General features: G+C 56.7%; 1 protein-coding gene across 1 annotated transcript in view; it reads left to right on the top strand.

Annotated features, from left to right (window-relative positions):
* Nucleotides 1-17,038, top strand: part of GPR107 (G protein-coupled receptor 107) — a 58,777-nt gene extending 41,739 nt beyond the window's left edge. Inside the window, exons 15-18 of the mRNA XM_079791238.1 lie at nucleotides 5,006-5,055; nucleotides 6,276-6,359; nucleotides 7,064-7,185; nucleotides 12,427-17,038. Coding sequence (XP_079647364.1) covers nucleotides 5,006-5,055; nucleotides 6,276-6,359; nucleotides 7,064-7,185; nucleotides 12,427-12,523 — 353 coding nt within the window. The 3' untranslated portion in view covers nucleotides 12,524-17,038. The remainder of the gene's footprint in view (nucleotides 1-5,005; nucleotides 5,056-6,275; nucleotides 6,360-7,063; nucleotides 7,186-12,426) is intronic.
* The last annotated feature ends 2,703 nt before the right edge of the window (nucleotides 17,039-19,741 follow it).

Genomic DNA, 19,741 nt, shown 5'->3' with positions numbered 1-19,741 from the left:
GATCCCAGGTCAGCTTGCTAGGCTGTGCTGGACCCTGATGTGGAAAGCCACCTGTCCCCTTGTGCAGTGTGCTCGAGCCCCAGCCTCAGCAGACTGTGGAAGCGCGGAGGGTGGGGGTGAGTCACAGCGACTGATGCCATTCGTGGGCCATCATCATTTCTTTCATTTTTGTGTTTGATTGAAAAGTCCCTCTGCAGTGCAGCAGGGAGAAAGCAGGAGAAAAGGATGATGGGTAGATAGGGATGTTTTTAAGCCTCGAGGCTTTCCACACCAGGGAAAGATTGTTTTGGAAATTTTTTACCCTTTAAGTGGCAGCTGTGGGCCTTTTGCTCAGTGTCCCATAAATAAGTTAGGATTAACTCCTCGAGATGGCTGGCTGGCAGCCCCTGGGCATTGCCTGGCTTTCTGAGCCGTGATTGCGTCTGAGCCGCCAGTGGATGACAGAGTGAGGGTGCCTTTCTCAGCGCAGAGTGTAGGAGTGAGGACTGGCCTCCACTTATAAGCTGTGTGACCTTGGTAACTGACTAACCCCAGGCCTCTGCCTGTCACCTGTGAGGCAGCGGTAATGATGCCCTCCCTCTTAGAGGCTGCCGTGAGGGTCAGTGAGATGAACCCCAGACAGTGACCAGCCCGGTGCCTGGCACACAGTTAGTACCGCGTGGTGGTGAGGACCAGCGCCACAGTTCTTCTCATTGTCACGGTCCCCACGCCGTCCAGGGAGGTGTGCTGGGAGGTGGGGGCGGCGGTCTGTCTGCTGGCCAGCCTGCTGAGCTGCTCTTTGGCTTAGGGAGGGAAGGCGCCGTCTAGGGAAGGGGAGGCGCCCCCACCTCCCCCAAGATGGCGGATATTTGCTCCTTTGCTGCTGGGTCAGCGCGAGCACTGACTTGTTAGCATTCAGAAGGGCGGGCGCTTTCCGCCTCCGTGGGCATTTGTCCTGTTCTCGTCATTAAGAAGCACATGCCAAAAAAACAAATTTTATTTTTAATCGTCATGTTGAAAGTATTACATATGTCCCCTTTTATCCCATCTGGCCATTTTTTTGAGAGTGATGGGAGGAAGAGGGATCCCCCAGCAGGTCAGCCTGCAGGAGCTCCTGAAGCAGGTGTACATGCTCTGCCCCCCTGCCCCATCTCTCCTCCCTCTTCCCCGGAGGTTTCCAGTGAAGTTGGTGATTCTGTGCTCGCGAGGTTAAGAAGCACTGCCATAGCCCTACCCGGTGTGGCTCAGTGATAGAGCGTCGGCCTGCGGACTGAAGGGTCCCGGGCTCGATTCTGGTCAAGGGTACGTGCCCAGGTTGTGGGCGCGGTCCCCAGTGTGGGATGTGCAGGAGGCAGCCAATCAGTGATTCTCTTTCATCATTGATGTTTCTATCTCTCCCTCTCCATTCCTCTCTGAAATCAATAAAAATATATTTAAAAAAAAAAAAAAAGCAGCAGCAGCACTGCCCTAAAGAAATTCTCCAAATGAGGAGACGCTGCTGAGAAGGAGTGCCAGCCGGACTTGGCACCCGGCGTGATGATGGTGCAGGCCCTGGAATGTAGGTCTCCTGGCTCCTGTCGGAGGCATTTTTCTTCTCACCATGCTCATTCTTTTACCATATTTGCTGTTCCTCGTGGTGGGTCAGAAATAGCCAGCCCAGACTTGGTGAGCCTTTTACTCCCCGGGCCCAGCCTGCTGTGGTCCAGCGAACAGCAAGCTGTCAGCATCCTTAACTCCAGGGAAAGCTTTTTTGGAAGAAGCTGGGGAGGTTTGGGCTTCCAGGCTGCTGCCTGCTGTGTCAGTGCTCGTTGGTTCAGCTGGTGAAGTGTCCCGTCCTGGAGCAGGCGACCCGGGCACAGCGGGCTGACTCATGTCGCATGCACCGGGCAGCACTGCATCCGCCCGGGGAGCCCTGGGCCCTCTGGCAGTCCCAGGTCACCATTATTCCAGTTTGGATTTGTGCCTTAGGTGGCAGCCACTGGAACACAGCAAATGCCACATTTGGTATTGGATTCATCAGGTGTAACCTAATATAATCCTGGTACTGGGACACCAGCCACTCCTCAGGTGCTCACTGGCTGCCCCAACAGCCCCAGTGGTAGGCATTGGTGTTCTTGTTTCACAGATGAAGAAACAGCCTCAGAGAGGTTAGGAGACCTGCCTGAGGTGCCACAGCCAGGAAGCGGCAGGTCCTGCACTGTTACCCACTCCTGTCCTTGCTGCAAAGAGTAAGCCTCCTCCCTCCCTCCGCTGCCTCAGCTGTGCCTACAGCACCCATGTGGGCCCGGGAGCCTGGTCCCAAGGCCAGCGGTCTTGTAGACAGAAGTCTTGCACGTGACTGTCATGCTGGTGGGTTTGGGAGCTCTGCTTATTGTGGCTGCATTTCTGAAAGACAACACTGGTTGTTCCCAAGGCCCATCTGTCAGTCCCAGCGCGTGTCCTGGATGGCGTGACATCCGTGCCCGTGCTGATGACTCCTCTGGGTGCAGAGTGGTTCCTGCCATCCTCACAGTCAGCCTGCAGGTGGCGTGATGCATGTGACACCAGGAGACGTTAGGACGGCGCCTTCCACTCCCTCCCTCCCTGCACACGTTGTCGGAACCCCTCTGCTTTCTCTCAACCAGCCTTCCCTCCCCACCCTGGCTTTCCTTCCCTGTGACAGGGAGTGGCCCGTCAGGCTTCACCTGAAGAATTCTCTCTGGTCCTCGGCCTCATTGCCTTGTCCGTCCATCTTCCCCAGCCAACCAGCAGGCGGGATCAGCCTGGCTCCCTGCCCGCCCACTGCTGTGCACTGAGAAATCCCTCACCACCTTCAGGAGGGCCCTCCACAAATCCGAGGGTTCTGACCTCAACTGGGTTCCTTTTTGGTTCTCTCCATCCTTTCTCCAGAGAGGTTGGTCTAAAATGTAGGTGTGATCGAGGCACTGCCCTGCTTCAGACCCTTCAGAGGCTCGGGGGGCCCTTGGCCAACAAGGGGGCCAGCTGATGCGGCTCCGGCCTCCTCAGCCCAGCCCTGCTTCTTGGTCTCCCAGCTTCTCCACCGTCGGATGCGCTGAGCTGCCCTTGTCCCCATGGGTGATGCTGGCTCTTCCTGAGCATTCGCTCCACTTGGTCTCACCACTCTCGTTCCCCACTGAGCCCCGCTCAGGCCTCTGCTTAGCACCGCCTCCTCTGGGATCCTCTCTTTCACCCTGTGCCCCTGGTCTGGGCGCGTTCCCCACGTGTGGCTAGGCTATGGCAGCCATGCTTATTCCTCTCACGGCACCTTGAAATCTGGGAGTAAAAGCGTGATATCTCTCTCTCCCTCCCTCCTCCCGCCCCCCCCCCCAGCCCCCCAGGCTGATGGGTTTTGGTGAACCTTCAAGGGCAGGCGTTTCATTTGTCAGGATTTATTTCAACAAGCAAAATTCCCAAGAGACTTAAAGCACTTTTGTTATTTAGATGGTCTACTTGTTGGTGCTGCTCTTTCTCAGTTCTTCACGAAGAGGAGGATTGAGTCCGTGTTAGTGCAGGAACCGTTTTGCTCGTTGGGGAGGGCTGTTCCCCGAGGCTGGCTGGGTGTGTGGATGGTGTGGCCTGAGCTGCTGTTTCATTGACCACTGCCCGGGGGGTGGGGGGGGAGGGGCGTGGAGAGCAGGAGACGCACACAGAAACAAAAGGAACACTGGATCCTACAAATGAGTGAAGCTTTAAACCTGCGGGGATTTAGTTTTTCCACACTTCTCTGTGTAATACCTTGCCCTCTGCGACTCCTCTCCCATCCCCAGACGAGGACGAGCACCTGTTCATGCACATGCCCCGGTACGCTGTGCACTTAGTATTAAGTGAGTGCACCTTCCCCGAGGCAGGGCAGCCACCCCTGGGCCAGAGCCCACGCCGCCCGGTCACTGTGGCATCCCAGGCCTGGTCTGAGTCAGAGCGAATGAAAAACGGCTGAGAACCAGAGAGATTTAATTTAAAAAATCACAAGGCTACCAGAGAAAGCACAAGTTAAGAGCCTGTGCTGAACTGTGTGCTTTCCTTGAGCTTCTGCAAATGCTGCTGCGCGCATGCGTCCTTTGCAGGCTGGAGGTGGGTGTAATAGCCTCTCCAGTCGGGGACTTAGAGTTTCCCGGAAAGCGTTTCTGATCTTTTCATCGGTGCATTAGGTTTCTCAGAAGAGATTCATGCAGATACTGGTAGCGATAATCACCTTGAAGATTATTTCGGATTCAGGGAATTTCTTTTGGAAACTAAGCTTGATTGTCACCCACTAAGCATGAGGCCGAGGGGGGAGGAAGAGGACATTCAAACCTCCGCTATCCACAGGCCCATTCTTAATGGAACCAGTAATTGAATGCTATTAAGCAAAATTAATTTGCCTCTTGTAGGAAGGTTTATGATGAATGAAAGGATTGCTCGTTGGGGCGGGAGCCAGGCTACCCTCTGTGGTCATCAATATTTCATGGCCATAGGCAGTGGCAGGAAGTTAGCTATCCTGGCTCCCTGACCTTGAGCATCATAAAGGTAGGACACAGCCAGGGAGGTTGTATTTAAAGGACTTGTTACAAGGCACTTACTGGAAATTTAAATTTGCAAGATACACTCCTGTTAATTGAATTTACACCCTGAACTAGTGGGAGGCTCCCCCAGATTGCTCAGGGACCCCGCTGAGACTGGTCCTAGTGGGGGCAGCTCTGTCAGCCACATTGGCAGAGCTGAAATGTTTAATGATTTGTAGTGACTGCTGGTTTCTGTGGGTCAGTATACTCCTGGCATAGCCGGTGTGAAGCTACTGAATCCAGGACTGGGGAAATGCGGGTTTGCCCGTGCACTGGAGCTGCAACCCGCCTGCTGTCCCCACAGTCCCTGACTCCTAGTGACTGGGGGAGATCCGGCCCAGCGGTTGCATTTCCAGAAACACAGATGTGCCCCGGGCATTGCTCCTGTGTTAGACTCGGCCCCTCGACTGAGAGGGTGTTGAGTGCCTCTCGCTTCCAAATGAGAAAGGTTAACGAGCCTCTGTTTTGTTCTTTCTTCTCCCTAGCTGCTATTAACTTAGCAAAGCTGAAGCTTTTCAGACATTATTACGTCTTGGTGAGTAAAAAAAATCCTAAATCTGTACACAATGAGTGGAGCAAATGGGATCCCACAGGAGGGTGGGTGCATGAGGTGGGTGCTGCCTGGGGTGATGGCTTCACTCCACCAACCAGGTTGTGTCCTTGGATATGGGAATTGTGTGTCTGCTCTTTTTTAAGTTTAGTTTTAAATTTGGCTTTACATACTCAGGAAAGCAATCCCTGCTTGATGCGTTTACAGTGCAGGATTATAGAGACAGCGCCGCCCTCTCTGACCCCGAGCCGCCGCCTCCCCTCGGTGATCACTGTTGGCAGCTGAGTGCCTATTTCTCTAGGTCAGTGGTCGGCAAACTGCAGCTCGCGAGCCGCGGTTTGCCGCTCTGTTGACTAATGAGTTTGCCGACCACTGGGATAGGGGCTTAATCACAAGGAACAACAACAGCCTGTAATTATTGGAATCGAGAGTCTAGGTCAGTGGTGGGCAAACTCATTAGTCAACAGAGCGGCAAACCACGGCTCGTGGCTCGCGAGCCGCAGTTTGCTGACCACTGCTTAGGTTCTCTCCTAGGATTAGATGCTCCTTTGATGGGACTTTTTTATTTATTTACAAAAATGGGGTGACACCTAAACACAGAACTGAGATCAACATGAAGGGCTCAGACAAGTATTAGCACCAAAGGCGGGTCTTACTCTAAATTATTAGGAACAGAATTTCTTGGAATATTTAAGGTATGGGTCTTCTGGAGTTTGCTTCCTGACTCCTAACAGAAAGTTTCTGAGTTGTCTTCCCTGTGGACGTATTTTTCCTGGTCCCAGCGACCAGCCACACTCGAGTGGCCCACGAGTCGCACTCTCAGCAGCCCCTCCCTTGCTAGAGGACTGAGTATTGTTGGCACTTGTGCTGTGTGCACCTCGGACGTCCCGGCATCTGCTGCAGAGACTGCAAGTCAGCACTTCCTGTGGCTTTATTTTGCTGTTGCTACTGGAAAACGCCTCCAACCTGGGAGGGAAAATACCACCCCCGGGGTCTTGACATCAGAAACCAGACCGAAATGCTCGTCCTCCCGTGGGTGTGTGGCTGTTCCCCGGACTGTGGTCACCCAGAGAGCAACAAGCGCTGCAGTGTGACTAGCAGAGCCATTCTGTGTCTGTTTTGTAGTTAATTTGAAAGCAAATTGTCAGAAGAAAATGGTGCCAAATTTCTGTGTTGATGTTCTCGTTTCTTTCCTCTTCCTCTAGATTGTATGTTACATATACTTCACCAGGATCATTGCATTTTTCCTCAAATTTGCTGTTCCGTTCCAGTGGAAGTGGCTCTATCAGGTATGCTGGTCCCGGAGACAGCCTGAGGCTGCAGCCTAAAGTCACGGTTTACCTGGCAGTGCCCAGTGAGACCTCGTTCTCTTCTGGGCTGCAGTTCCGGCTGCTATCCGGGAGAACTGCTGGATTGCAGGAGTCTGGAGGGCGTTGCATTATTGATGTTAGCGTTCAATGTGAAGAGTCTTTGAAGAGAAAAGCCTCAGACAGAGAGAATAAGGTTTACTCTGTGTAATTAAAGCCCAGATGAGACGGGTCTCCGTCCGTTACAGGACTTAGAGTGGCTTAGGATGCACACCTTCCTTCTCCTTTGCCCATTGTTATAATGTCAATAGTGAAGTATCTTTGCAGTGACTAGAACTGGCTTAACACTAGGGCAGGCCATCGAATGGTCTGGAAGACTGTTCTCTTAAGTACTCTTGATGCGTTAGGCACTGTAGGAAGTGGGGGTATATAATGACCCTTAAAGCACAGCAGTGGACATTCCAGGTAAAGCTAGGCATCTTAGGTGTCATCTCTGGGCAGAATGCCTGGCTGAGGCCTCAGCACAGCTGGGAGGAAAGTGCTCCCTGGCAGCCAGCTCGGCGTTTGAGGAGGGGCCATGGAGTGGCAGGTTGCCGGGCGGGGGTGGGGGTCAGCGTGTTTAGTTCCAGTGCTTTCCGGAAAACAGCGGCGCTCATCCCTTTGTTTGGGGTGTTTTCAATTTGCAGCTCATGGACGAAATGGCCACTCTGGTGTTCTTTGTTCTCACCGGGTACAAGTTCCGCCCCGCTTCAGATAACCCCTACCTGCAGCTTTCTCAGGAAGACGATGACCTGGAAATGGAATCTGTGTAAGCATCTCCCTCCTCCCCTCCCTTGCCCCGTGGCCTAACAGAGCAGCAGGGTGTGAATTGGAGCAGCTGCCGCACATGTGGTTGCTCCAGAGGTGGGCCCTCTATTCTTAGCAGAAGGAAATGGACACTGCGCTCGGTAACTGGGTGGCATGAACTTGGGGACATGCTGAGCCTGTTCCAAACTGCTGAGGACGGACAAGCCCGCTTCCTGCTGGGCCCCTGCCATGGGAGCCTGTGCCTGAAAATGCGATCGTCTGAATCTCTTAAGTCTGCTAAGTGAAGGTCAGGCGTCCTTTACCTTCAGATAGCCAGTGGCTCTTGCAGCAGCACCATGTCTGACCTAGATCTGCGGTAACCGGGCTTCTGAGTCTCAGGGTGAGTGCCTCCAGGTGCTGTTTCTGGGAAAGGCAGTCGCTTTCCAGAAGTGAATGGCGATTAAGAATATTTTGCTGTGAACTGGGATGGGCCAGGCCGGTTGTGTTTGAGGATTGGCCTGAGGGTGAGTTTCCGGTGCACTGCCTCCAGCCAGGATGGCCTTTGATTTTCCCAGTTCAAAGGCTGAGCCTTGGCCCGCTGGGCTCTGCTGGGCTGCCAGGCAGGCGAGCAGCCTGGTGCAGCCCCCGGTGCGCAGCTCCACTGTGAGAACAAGGAGCGAAGGCGGATCCTACTGTTGGCTGCAAACAGCCCCTCCCTGTGCAGAGGAGACAGGCCTGTTGGTAGCTGGTGGTGAGGGGGGGGGCAGGAGAAGCAGCACGTGTGCCTCTTCCGGAAGCTGCAGGTCTGAGCCAGTGACTGGTCGAAGAGGCACAAGTGAGAGCCAGTCTGGTGAGCAGCAGCAGGAAGCACCCTGAGATCTGGGGGATCGGTCCATCCCTGCTGGGGACCCTGGCTTGTTCTCTGGGGTGGGCAGCTAGGAGCCGAATGGCTGGCTCCTGACATCTTCCGCTTGACTGGGCTGTGGTCCGAAATGGCTGTACCAGTTGGTGTTCTGGCCAGCCATGTAGATTTCCTGTCCCCACATCCCATCCGCCAGCCGCTAGTCTGGAAGTGGGGGTGCGTCAGGAAGGTACGTCTCCTGGCAAAATTCTGTTTTGGTTCTGGTTTCTCGCTGACAGTATTTGGTGACGGTAATCATTTTAGCAAGAGGGTCTGCGGTTGTGGTCAGGAGGAAAGGAGAGGGCGTGGGCAGATAGGCCGCTGTCTATGGGGACTAGAGAGCCTGTTCTATATTCTGGCAAGACTTGGGAAGGCTGGGATGTCCTCGGGCTGCCTCAGTTTACACCCGTCACAGGGCAGCAGTACTCTGGTCACACTGTTCCAGTGCCTTAGTGGAGCCGTCCTGTGCCAGTGGATGGGTTCTCCCTGTGCAGCGGCCGGAGAGGGGGCGGACCCAGCCAAGGGTTTGTTGAGGGTGGTGCACTCCCTGGGAGCGCGAGCCCAGTTTAGCCAGAAAAGAAGTTTAGGAGCGGATTGAGGTCAAGTACCTTTAAATCCGCAAGGAAATTGTTCTGGGCTTCCTCTTGGCTAAGTGCTCTGCTGCCGAGAGCGCTCTAGGAATTTACAAGCTGTGACAGCACAACAGGCTGGACGGGCGCTCTGGCGCCGCTGCCTCCGTTCCCCTGCCGGTGCGCAAAGGCTAATGGCAGCCGCTCAGGGCAGCCGCCGGGCTGTCGTCTCCCTCCGCCACTTGGAGTGGGGGTGCTCGCACCTGAAGTCCTCCACCAACAACCAGCCAGAGGCAGCGGCGCCCTTGCCTGGTTGCCCAGCAGGCCGGGAGCTCTCTGCCATCGCACTGGAGGGGTTTACCGAAGGGAGCTGGTCTGACCCTTGTCCCAGAGCAGCACCTCTGGGAAGTAGTATTCCTCAAGCGCCCGCCCAACCGATCCCCCTCTTCCCGGTGGGTCTGACCACCGCAGCACGTGAGTGGCCACCGGGAGGTGGGGGAGTTTCTCCCGCCCCTGCCCTCACCTCCTGCATCTGAGGCCCGGCTGAGGGGCGTAGTGCACCTGGGGAGTGAGTCTCTCCCAGGGGGTGGGGGCTGGGAGCTTTCACCCTTTTTCCTCCCCCCCGAGCCTGCAAGGTGAGGGCGCACTCAGAGGTAACACTGACTTTGTCTTTTTCTCTTTCTTTCAACATCTCTCTTTGGACCAATTTTGGTAACAAAATTTAGTATAAAAAATTCAACATGTTAAATACTGGCTGCGATTTCGGCACTTCGCAGCTGCCCATGTGCTGTGCGTATCCTGGGTGCTCAGGGTTTTCATTCTACAGTGCCACCCCCAAGGTTGTGGCCACTCGGACTGCTTCCTGTGAGCACCCGCGTGGGCGGCACCTACAGTGGGCACAGGGCCTATAGATGGGAGACTGCGGGGTTGTCTCTCAGCCGGGCCTCTCCACCTTCCAGTCCAGAAAGCAGTTTCTAGTTTGGTTATAGTTTCTGGTTTAGTTTGGTTAAAGAAAGAGTTGTGTCTTACTCAGACCACATGTGACTGTGACCTGGGTGGCCGCGGGATCAGTGGCTGTCTAAAGCAGCGTTCTCATCTTGCCTGTGTGCATTAGGCCCTCCCTGTGGGGTGCAAGCACAGGACTCAGGCCTCTGTCACCATGGGACGTGGGAGGCAGCCCCGGATCCATGTGCCCTCGCCATCTCTGTCGGAGCTGCCTGCTCCTTGTCTCGGGCATCTCTGCGCCACTCCCCCACCCGTCCTCCAGACTCCTGTACTGATCCCACAGGGGCGCATCAGCCTTAGCCCTGGCCCCCTGGCCTCGGCCCAGCTCCCAGCTGCTGGCCACCCCGCCTCAGAGGCGCTTCCCTGAGCAGCCACTGGAAGCGGGACAGCTCCTGCTGGAATGGGCACTGGGCGGGGCAGCCGGAGAGGCCAGCCTGGCCGTGTGCCCGACGGGCAGCTGTGGAGCGCCCGCCGGAGCAGAAGCCCGGCCTTCCGGGAGCCCAGTCTGCTGCGGGGACAGTGGGACGGGGTGCAGACAGTCCTGCGGTCCGGGCGTGCACTGGAGCCACGGAAGGGCACGTCACCAGCCAGGACACGAAGGAGCAGACGGGCGGAGGAGGCCTCGCCTCTGGAGACCTCGCTGTCCCGTCTGTGAAGTGAGTGTGGTGACTGCGACCTGGGCCGCTCCAGGAGGCTGTGCCTGTCCCCGGAGTGGGAGTTTAGGCTGAAAATCCCGCTGCCCATTGCTCCCCACGCTTGTAGAGACCTTTCAGTGCTGGGCCGATGGGGGCTCTTCAGTGTTGGCACCAACACGAGGCCGTGCTGCAGGTGCCTGCGAAGCTGCAAAGCCCCTGCCTGGGAGGCCGCAGGGTGTCGGTCTGACCTTGCCCCGTTCTCACTGCCGCAGCGGCTGAGCTGCCCGGGGACGCCCCACACTCTGCAGCAGCAGCGGCCGGCCTTCCTTCCCAGAGGCCTGCTGTGCCCGCCGGCATCGCTGCCATCGGCCGTGATCTGCTTCAGGTCACTTGAGCAGCTCCACGGGCTCCAGGTCACACCACCAGCCCCACATCCCCTGCCCTGCCTGTGACTTCTCATGTGCTGGCGCCCTCCCCTGGACAAACTGGGGGTGCCACATGGGGGGGTGGGCAGGGTCCTTGGAGAGTCTGTTGAGTTGACTGATTGCACTTATTTTATTGGTCAGGAGGTTCCTATGGGGACATCAGATACTTAGGAGATGCTGGGCCAGGCTTTTTTTAAAAATATATTTTATTGGTTTTTTACAGAAAGGAAGGGAGAGAGAGAGAGTTAGAAACATCAATGAGAGAGAAACATCGATCAGATGCCTCCTGCACACCCCCTACTGAGGATGTGCCTGCAATCAAGGTACATGCCCTTAACTGAAATCAAACCCGGGACCCTTCAGTCCACAGGCCGACACTCTGTCCACTGAGTCAAACCCGTCAGGGCCAGGCATGTTTGTTTTAACATGCTATTTTTTAGAGCAGTTTTAGGTTCACAGCAACATTGAACAGAAGATACAGCCATTTGCCATCAGCGTTCTGGCCGCACATATGCACAGCCTCCTCATTAGCAACATCCCCTCCAGAACGGTGCATTTGTTACAGTCGATGAACCTGATTGACAGTCATTGTCACCCGGAGTCCATAGTTTACCTTAGGGACCACGCTTGGTGGTGTGCATTCTGTGGGTTTGCACAAATGTGTGATGACGTGTATCTACCCTAATAGTGTCATACAGATAGTGTCGCTGCCCTGAAATCAGTCCTGCCAGGAGGAGCTCCGTGTGTTTGCTCGATGCCTCCTGCTGGGGACCACCATGTCCTTCATAGATACACATCCTTAGAACCTGCCCCGCTCACACCACGCCAGAGGCTGTGCTCCACTCAGGGAAAGGCTAGCGTGCTTCCATTTCTTGTTGTTAATCCTCACCCAAGGATATTTTTTCATTGATTTTTAGAGAGTGGAAGAGAGAGGGAAAGACAGAAATATCGATGTGAGAGAGAGACATCAATTGGTTGCCTCCTGCGTGAGCCTCAACCAGGGCCCGGGCAGGGGAGGAGCCTACAACCAAGGTATATGCCCTTGACCAGAATCGAACCCGGGACCCTTTGGTCCGCAGGCCGACGCTCTATCCACTGACGCAAACCGGCTAGGGCTGTGCTTCCATTTTTGATCCCCGGATTCAGTGAAGGGCTCCCCAGCCCCTCCTGAGTGTCAGGGACCAGCAGAGAAGAGGCCCTGCCCTGGGAGGCCTGGGGAGGCGCGGCCTGCAGGGACCAGGGCCTGGTCCGCGGAAAGCAGCCCGTTCCCCAGCTCTGTCGGGCTGGGCCCAGCGGGTCCGCCGCACCTGTGCTTCTGCCCGTCACTCAGAAACGCTCCAGGGTGGCAGGTTACGGTGACTGCCTGCCTTGGCAGGCTTTCTTTCCAGGTGTTAACTGGAACGGAGCAGTCTCACGGCTGTAACGGGAGGACGTGCACGCAACGTGAGCACCCGTGGAGGCCGTGACAGGCTGGCGATTGTAGCAATAACAGGCACCATGCATTGATTGGGCGCTTTGGAGACCCTCATTTCCCCTCACGGTAGCTCTGGGAAGCGGGCATTGCTTATTGTACTGGAGCACGGAGAGCTCAAGCGACTTGGCCAAGGTCACATAGCGGCCAGGAGCCGGTCCGAATTCAAGCCCAGCTCTGACTCACCCTCCGGGAGGCGCTGTGGCGAAGACGGCCTTGCTTCCCACTGACGCGCTCCCTGTGTTTTCCCCGTGCAGCGTGACGACGTCAGGGGTGATGGAGAACATGAAGAAAGTCAAGAAGGTGACCAACGGCTCGGTGGAGCCCCAGGGCGACTGGGAATGCACCGCGTGAGGGAGCACGCTCGAGGCTGGCCCCGCGAAGAAGACACTTAATTTATTCACAGTCCTCTTGGTGAGCGAGAGCGGCCGGCACCTCCCGACAGTGACACCACAGAGCGCATGCTGGGAGCAGAGTGCCGCAAGCCCGTTTTTACTCTTATGGAAACTGATCTGTGGCTGGTCGTAGGCAGCTGGATTTCTCCTTCAGGTGGGCACGCTGCAGAGGGAGTGTAGCGAGGAGGAGAATAAAAGGAAGGCTTTGTTTTGATTTATATACATATATTTTTAATTGGGAGCGCTTAGGGTACATGCAGTGTGACCCCCAGAGTGTAGCACATCAGAATGGACGGTGGGTGGGGAGGAGGTCGGCACCTGTGTGGTCACAGCACGGGCTTACGGGGGATGGAGAGGGCCGCTGCAGCTTTTGGGGACCAAAACCGAATGGAATGAGGTGGTTTTAAAAAGCAGAGTCAAAACCTGATTTAGTATGCCGAGCCCGCCCCAGATCCTGTCCCCAAATGCGGCCTCAGGCCTTTTCTCCCGCGTCCTGGGTGTCTTTCCCAGGGGCTCTGCTCGGCTGGGATGTCACCGTGGGCCCAGCCCTGGGACACAGCCCGGGGGAGAGGGGGTGTTCCTGATGGAAGGGTGTTCTGTGTTGCCTAAAGGATGGACAGAAATATATTTTTAGCTCAAAAGCATTCTGTAGGGTTTTCTTGACCATCCAGAGCAGCACGTCTCGGTCCCCTCTCTTCTCGTGGTTCCTATCTACTTGGTGTGATGGGAACCTGGGGGGAGGGGAAGGAACTTTCCTTCAGGAGCAGCTGGGGCAGGAAAGGAGGTGCTGAAGCAAATACGTAAGTCCAAGCGGCCATCATCATCAAGCTTTCCCCGTAACCAGAGGGTTCAGGACAGAGGAGGTGGGCGGCTGCCCCGGCGGTATCTGGAGTGTGTGAGGAGGTGTGACTGGCCGGCTTAGGCTCGGGCAGGGAGGCATCTCACAGGAACTCAGGTTCCCTTGTGGCCTCTCCGAGCGTGGGGACCAACAGGGGCGCTGCCCACAGTGAACAGCTTTGCACCTAAGCCGTTGGAAGCCGGGGCCGCTCCGGAGGCCATTGTGACTGAGGGCTTCGCGATCATTCCCACGATGAGCATGGCCACGCAGGCAGGCTTCCTCCTGCTCGGGTGCCCAGGTGTGCCGGGGCCTCCCGGCAGGTGGACGGGAGAGTCCCTGGTGTGGTTTGCTTACCTCCGGCTTGGAGGGTCAGTCAGAAACCACAAGATTTAGGGGTGGCTCAATATCCCAGGTTTGGGAACCTGAAGTCTTTCCTCAGAAACTGGTTTCCCTCTGCTGTGCCATTTCCACTCCCCAGCTGGCCCGAGAGGAAGAAGCGTCCTCCTCATGCACTTTCAGTGGCCTCTGTGCTGGGTCCGGCCCCGGGCTGGTCCTGGCCCTGCAGGCCTCGGGCGGGACCACGCGTCTTCCCGTCCCCAGGACAGGGAAGTACAGCCTAAGTATTCCTCTAAGGGTCCGTTTCTCTTTCTCTTTTTTAACTTGGAGCTGTGTGACAGGGCCGGAAGTTGTAGAGGAGATGGGAATATCTTTAAAGCTTTCTTTTCCTGTCCAAACAATCCCAACGCTGCAGAAATGTGTCTCACCCACGCTTAGGGTGCTTCCCTTGGGGGGGACCCATTTGCTGTTTGTCCTGCAAGCACATGTTCTTGACTCAGTCATAGCTTTCTTGGCAAGAACCAAAGTGAGGTGAGAACTCCCTCCTCAAAGGGGCTCCACGCAGGAAGCGAGTGCGTGCGGAGCAGGGGAGGACGAGAACGTGTGTGCGGCCACCCCGCACTGCTCCTGCCTCCCGCCCCCTCCGGCAGCTCCCAGCCCAGCAGCCACATTCGGGCCGAGCCAGAGGGCTGGCTTCTCTGGGACGGGGCGTCCTTCAAAGCCTGTGCCTACCTCCAGGAGCCTCTGGCTCTCCCAGCACCTGGGGGCTGCCTGACCCCCCCCCCCCATGCTGGCCCTCAGGGCGGGAGCACAGGGAGGGGGCAGTGGCCGCCACGGCCTTCCCACCACACAGCACGTCGGCCCGCGTCCTGCATGGAACGGCCAGGGCTCCAGTCAGGCCGATGGTGAGGGAAAACCGGGAAGGCAGGTGGTCGTTCAAGTTTTTCAGAATTACCTACGCCGTCCGAGCTGTTCTGTGAGCATTTCTTCCCTTTCCCTGTCACTTCATAGTGGGGACCAGCATGCACTTGAGTCAAGGTGACTGGCCGGGGCCCAAAGCACAGTGGTTCTCAGCCACAGCCTTCCCCTCCGTGGCTCCGGGAGCTGCGGAGCTCGAACGGTTAAGCCTCCGAGTCCCGGGCTGGGCAGGCAGGACGGTGCCATCACAGAGCCCTCGGTGTTTATAGCTTCATCTGCTCCCTGCCTGCTCTGCCCACACCAATAGCCGGGCTTCCTCCGAGGACCCTGCCGGGGCCTGGGAGCCTGCTGCTGCGAGGTGTCAGGAAGTGAAGGCTGTTTGCCTGTCATAAGGTCTGTGTCTTGTAGAAAATTACTTCTCGGACCACAACAAAGGTCATTGGTCTCTCAATCCTGGCTCTTCCCAGGGGCCAAAGACGCCGTCAGCCTAGTTCCCGGCCCCTCAGGACTTTAAAGTTTTGGTAGCGATGCAGTGACACTGGACGCGAGCTGGGCGCGGCCGCCGTTCTGCGGGGGAAGCTGCTCTAGTGCAGGAGGTGCTTTCCCAGCTCAGCCCGAGTCAGGCCGGTTTTCTCTCCAGAAACCACTCCAGAGTGAACTTGCAGGGCGCTTTCTCCCCGACGTGTCCAGCCAGCCAGGCAGCTCTGGGTCTCATAAGGCCACTTCACGTGACTGTCGTGGCAGGATTTCCACCTCGAGTACCGTCTCATCAGGATCTCTGCTCTCCTCCCACAGCCTGCCCCCCTCCCCCTCCTCTCCTCCTCCACCCCCCCCCCCCCCCCCCGCCCACATCTGTTGATTCTGTGGAGGCTCGGGCCTGGGGATACAGGCCACAGGCTTTGGTGCAGTGCAGCGTTTTCTCCCCGAAGCTCTGGAGTGCGTTTTCTAAGCTGAGGAGGCTTAACCAGGAGGGCTGCTAACGTGCACATTATTGCTTTGGACCGTATATGGGGTTCTCCCTGCATGCCAGCGTATGTCTTAGCACTTACGAGTCTACTGCACGGAGCCGGCCCTTACAGCCCTTACCGAAGAGGGAAAAGATGCCCATTTTTATTACAAGCGGCATCTGGCCACTTCCCCATCCTGAAGCTTTTTCTCCCCGGGAGGCCGGGGCCCATCAGACAGTCTGGTGAGGTTGTTGGCCCTGCTCCATACCCTGTGGGACAGCGGAGCCCTCCATGCTGCCTGCTGCCAACTCCACCCCTTCCATCCCACGCTCCCTGTTGGCTGGCCTCGGAGCCAGTTCAGAATGTGCAGGGTCCAGGGTGCCTGGGACCCGCTGCTTTCCCCCTCAGGAGTCACTAAATGAATGGCTTCCCCACTAAGGAAGTTAGGCTCTGACTCGGCACCTCCTGATACATCACAAAGGCGTGCGTGTGGAACACACCAACGGCTCTCACAGATCTGCTCTGTGCTCCTGTTTCTCTAGGGTGTTTGGCAGGAAGTCTTTTAAAAGGATCCACCTGTGCCCGGCATGTGTGGTTCAGTGGTTGAGCATCGACCTATGAACCAGGAGGTCGCAGTTCAATTCTCGGTCAGGCCATATGTCCCGGTTGCATGCTTGATCCAGTGTGGGGCGTGCAGGAGGCAGCCGGTCAATGATTCTGTCTCATTGATGTTTTTCTCTATCCCTCTCCCTTCCTGTCTGAAATCAAGAATGTATTTTCAAAAAAAGGGATCCACCTTCATTGTCACACCTGGAATGTAGTGGCTGATCAGAGAGCTGAACACTCCAAACTCCCCAGGCCTTTGGGAAGGGGGAGTTCTGGACAAAGTCAGTCAATGTCCAAGCAAAATAGGAAAACGAACCCACTCCCCAGACGGTAAGCTGCTCTGAGGCAAGGCGTGAGGTTTTGTGGTGGCCAGCCTCCTCACGTTGAAGGTACTTACTAGCCACAGGGGCTTTCTGGACGCCTCGGGGCGTTTGTAGATCATGAATTGGATTTCCTCGTCATCGACCACAAAGGAAGTCAGACACATGGAATCCAGGATCAGGTGACATTTGGGGGAGACAATGCCTGTACATATCATTTGCTTTCCGGGTTAGATTGGGGTGCAGAAGGCACTTTCAGTATTTTTTTAACAATGATCATTGAAGAGCATTTATGTAAACAGGATGGGTGGGGCTTCCGATCAGGGTGCTGTTGGGGAAGGCTTCTCGCTGTGATGCAAACATGTAAAATAAAGACTCTATGACGGAATGTATGTTTGTGTTCAGGGAGTCACTGACTCCAGCTGCTGGCTCTCCACCTCCCTCTCGTAATTTTCTTCTTTGTAATTTTTGCTCATTAAATTAGTTAACTGCCTCCCACCCGCTCCCACTGACAATAGTGACACCTACTAGCGAAGTTCCGGGGATCTGAGGTGTGTGGCAGCTGCTGCTGAAACTCACCGACTCCCACCCAGAGGCTGCGTTTTAGAGCAGACGGAGCGTCCGTTGTGGTTTGCGGATGTCCTGCCTGCACTGGGGCGGGGGGCCCTTCTGAATCAGGACCGGGAATGCTGCCAACTGGGGAGCCCACACTGGGACAGGCTGGCATGCACCCTGTCTACCAGCAGTCATCAGATAGCCCCATAAGAGAGCCCACAGAGTCAGAAACCCAAGATGTAGACTCAGCCTTTTTAGAAGTCCTCGGAGCCCAAACCTCCTATTTTATTAGGAATGTTCCCAATTGAGGTATAACTTACATACAGTGAAACTCGCCCTTCCTAAATGAGCGGTGGGTGCAGTGGATTTGGGCAAATGCACATACAGCTGTAGCCTCCACTGTAATGGACACGGGACATGTTCGGCACCCCGTAAAGTTCCCTTGGGCCCTTCTCAGTCAGCACCACCCTTCAGGTGTGCTCTCAGCCTCACGCGGTGCGATCGGGCAGCTGGCCGGGAGTCTGGCTGCCCGCGGCGCACTGCTGTGTGTCCCTCCGAAGCACTGCCCAGGCCCGTAACGCTGCACACGTTGGGGTCTAGAGAGGTTTGTGAGACACACACACACATCCAGGTCAGCCCGCTGCTCAGTGTCAGAGCCAAGAGGAGAATCCTGGTCTCCTGACTCGGACCTTGCTGAGGATCCAGTCAGGGCCTGGCCCGTGCCGGCACAGCCAGGGCTCTGTTGGTTACTGCTCCTGAACTTAATGTTGGGGTGCTCCTCAGCTCGCCCTAGCAGAGGCTCAACTCGGCCAAGGTTGCCCGTCAGTGGCGTGCCCACCACCGCACGTGCCCGGCAGGAGGCGTTGCATCACCAAGGTGTCTGGAAGGAGGCACGTCAGAGTGGGGAGCCCAGCAGTCAGGCCAGACTGCAGCGTGAGGGATACTGAGGCAGCTCAGGAAGGGCCTGGGACCGTCTCATCCAGGGCTCCTCGAGCCGGAGCGGCCTCCTGCCCCAGAGCAGCCGGTCTCTGGGGCAGGAGGTCTCCTGTGGGCCTGAGAATTTGCGTTGCTCACCAGCTCCCAGGTGATGCCAGGATCGCACTTGGAGAACCACTGATGTGACCCTACTTCCTCCTCCGAGGGCTCAGTCATTCAGCAAGATCCGCCCCGGCCCCTGGCCTGCCTGGAGGGGTTGCAGGGGGGATGGATCATGTGAGGCAGGGGCTCGTGGGGCACCTGCCTGACCTGCTCCCCTTGGTCAGCATCGGCTTCCTCCTCCCCATGGCCAAGCGAGAGCATTCCCAGTGAGAGGTGCAGCGGCCGGGTGACCACGTGGCCAGGGAGCCGCCCAGGCCCGGGCTCGGCCTTAGGAAGGCCCAGCCTGTGAGTGTGACCACAGCGTACTTGGCTGCAGGTTTCTTTAATGAAATGGCAGAGCAGGCAAGTCAGGAGCTGACACTGACCCAAATATGCCTGCTCAGAGCAGCCGCGCTCCGGCCCACGACCCTCGCCAAGCCCTCCCAGCGCCCACGGGGCGCCTTCACTGGGGCAGCTGCCTTCGGGTGTCCTGCCCAGGGATCTGTCAGGTCTGCAGATGGATCGCTGCACATTCCCTAGGGCTACGTGACAATGAGGCCGGGGAAGAGGTGTGAGTGAGGGAAGTGCTGACTTCGCAGACCCTGTTGGCCTGGCCACTCTCCTCCCTGCAGAGCCTTGTGGGGCGTTTCCGAGAATTCCTGGGAGCCCCTCAGCACTGCCCCCCTGAAGAGAAGCTGCCTCCGCAGTTTGGGGAATGGGTTACTGAGGATCCACGTGACCGCTCAGGAGCTGTGCCTCGCAGCTCGCTCATGCCCCGTCTGCAAGGGAGTGCTGACCTTCATCCACATGAGGAATCTGCTCATTAGAACATCTGCAGGAACGGAGCCCCAGGCCCCTCATCACACCCACACTCCGTCTGTGCTCAGGGCCTCAGAGCCAGCCGCTGCCGCTGAGGCTGCAAGGGTCCTGGGCACGGCACGCTGGGGTCCGGCCAGCTGGGGTCCCCCGGGCACATCCATCAGTGGTGAGGCGGGCTCACACCCTGGTGGGAGGACGATACCGGGGTGCACTGTGGGGAGAGGCGTCAGCCATGGGGAAGAGTTGAGCCTTGCCTCCACTTACTTCCTCTCCTCCTTCCCTCTCACCCTTTCCATTTTATTTATTTTTTCACTCTGCATTTTAACTGGCCCCTCCCCATCAGCAATAAAGCATGTTCAAGTTTTTCCCGTTTAAAAAAAAAAAGAAACCTGGGCGAGAAGAGATCAACCCATGCACTTGTATGCATATACGCATGCCCCCCGGTCACAGACAATAGTGTGGTGAGGCCTTGGGGAGGGGGGGCACTGGAAGAGGTCAAAGGGTGAAAACGGGGGACTTAGGTAATGCTTTCAACAATAAAGATTGAAAACAAAACACACCTAAGCAGCAGCCTCCTTCCCCACTGACAGGCCACACTTCTCAGGTCGGCTCTACTTCCGGTACCCCCAACGCACGGCAGTCTGGTTCCCTCTGGCCAGAGTCACCCGCCACCTCTTGGGGCTCGGTTCTTACCTGCCGTGACTTGCGCAGCTTGTGACACGGTGGGACTCTTCTCTCCAGATGCTCACCCTCGGCTCGCC

The sequence above is a fragment of the Cnephaeus nilssonii genome, assembly GCF_951640355.1.
Source record: "Cnephaeus nilssonii genome assembly, chromosome: 14".
NCBI classification, from domain to species: Eukaryota; Metazoa; Chordata; class Mammalia; order Chiroptera; family Vespertilionidae; genus Cnephaeus; species Cnephaeus nilssonii.
This window is presented reverse-complemented; position numbering and strand designations above follow the sequence as displayed.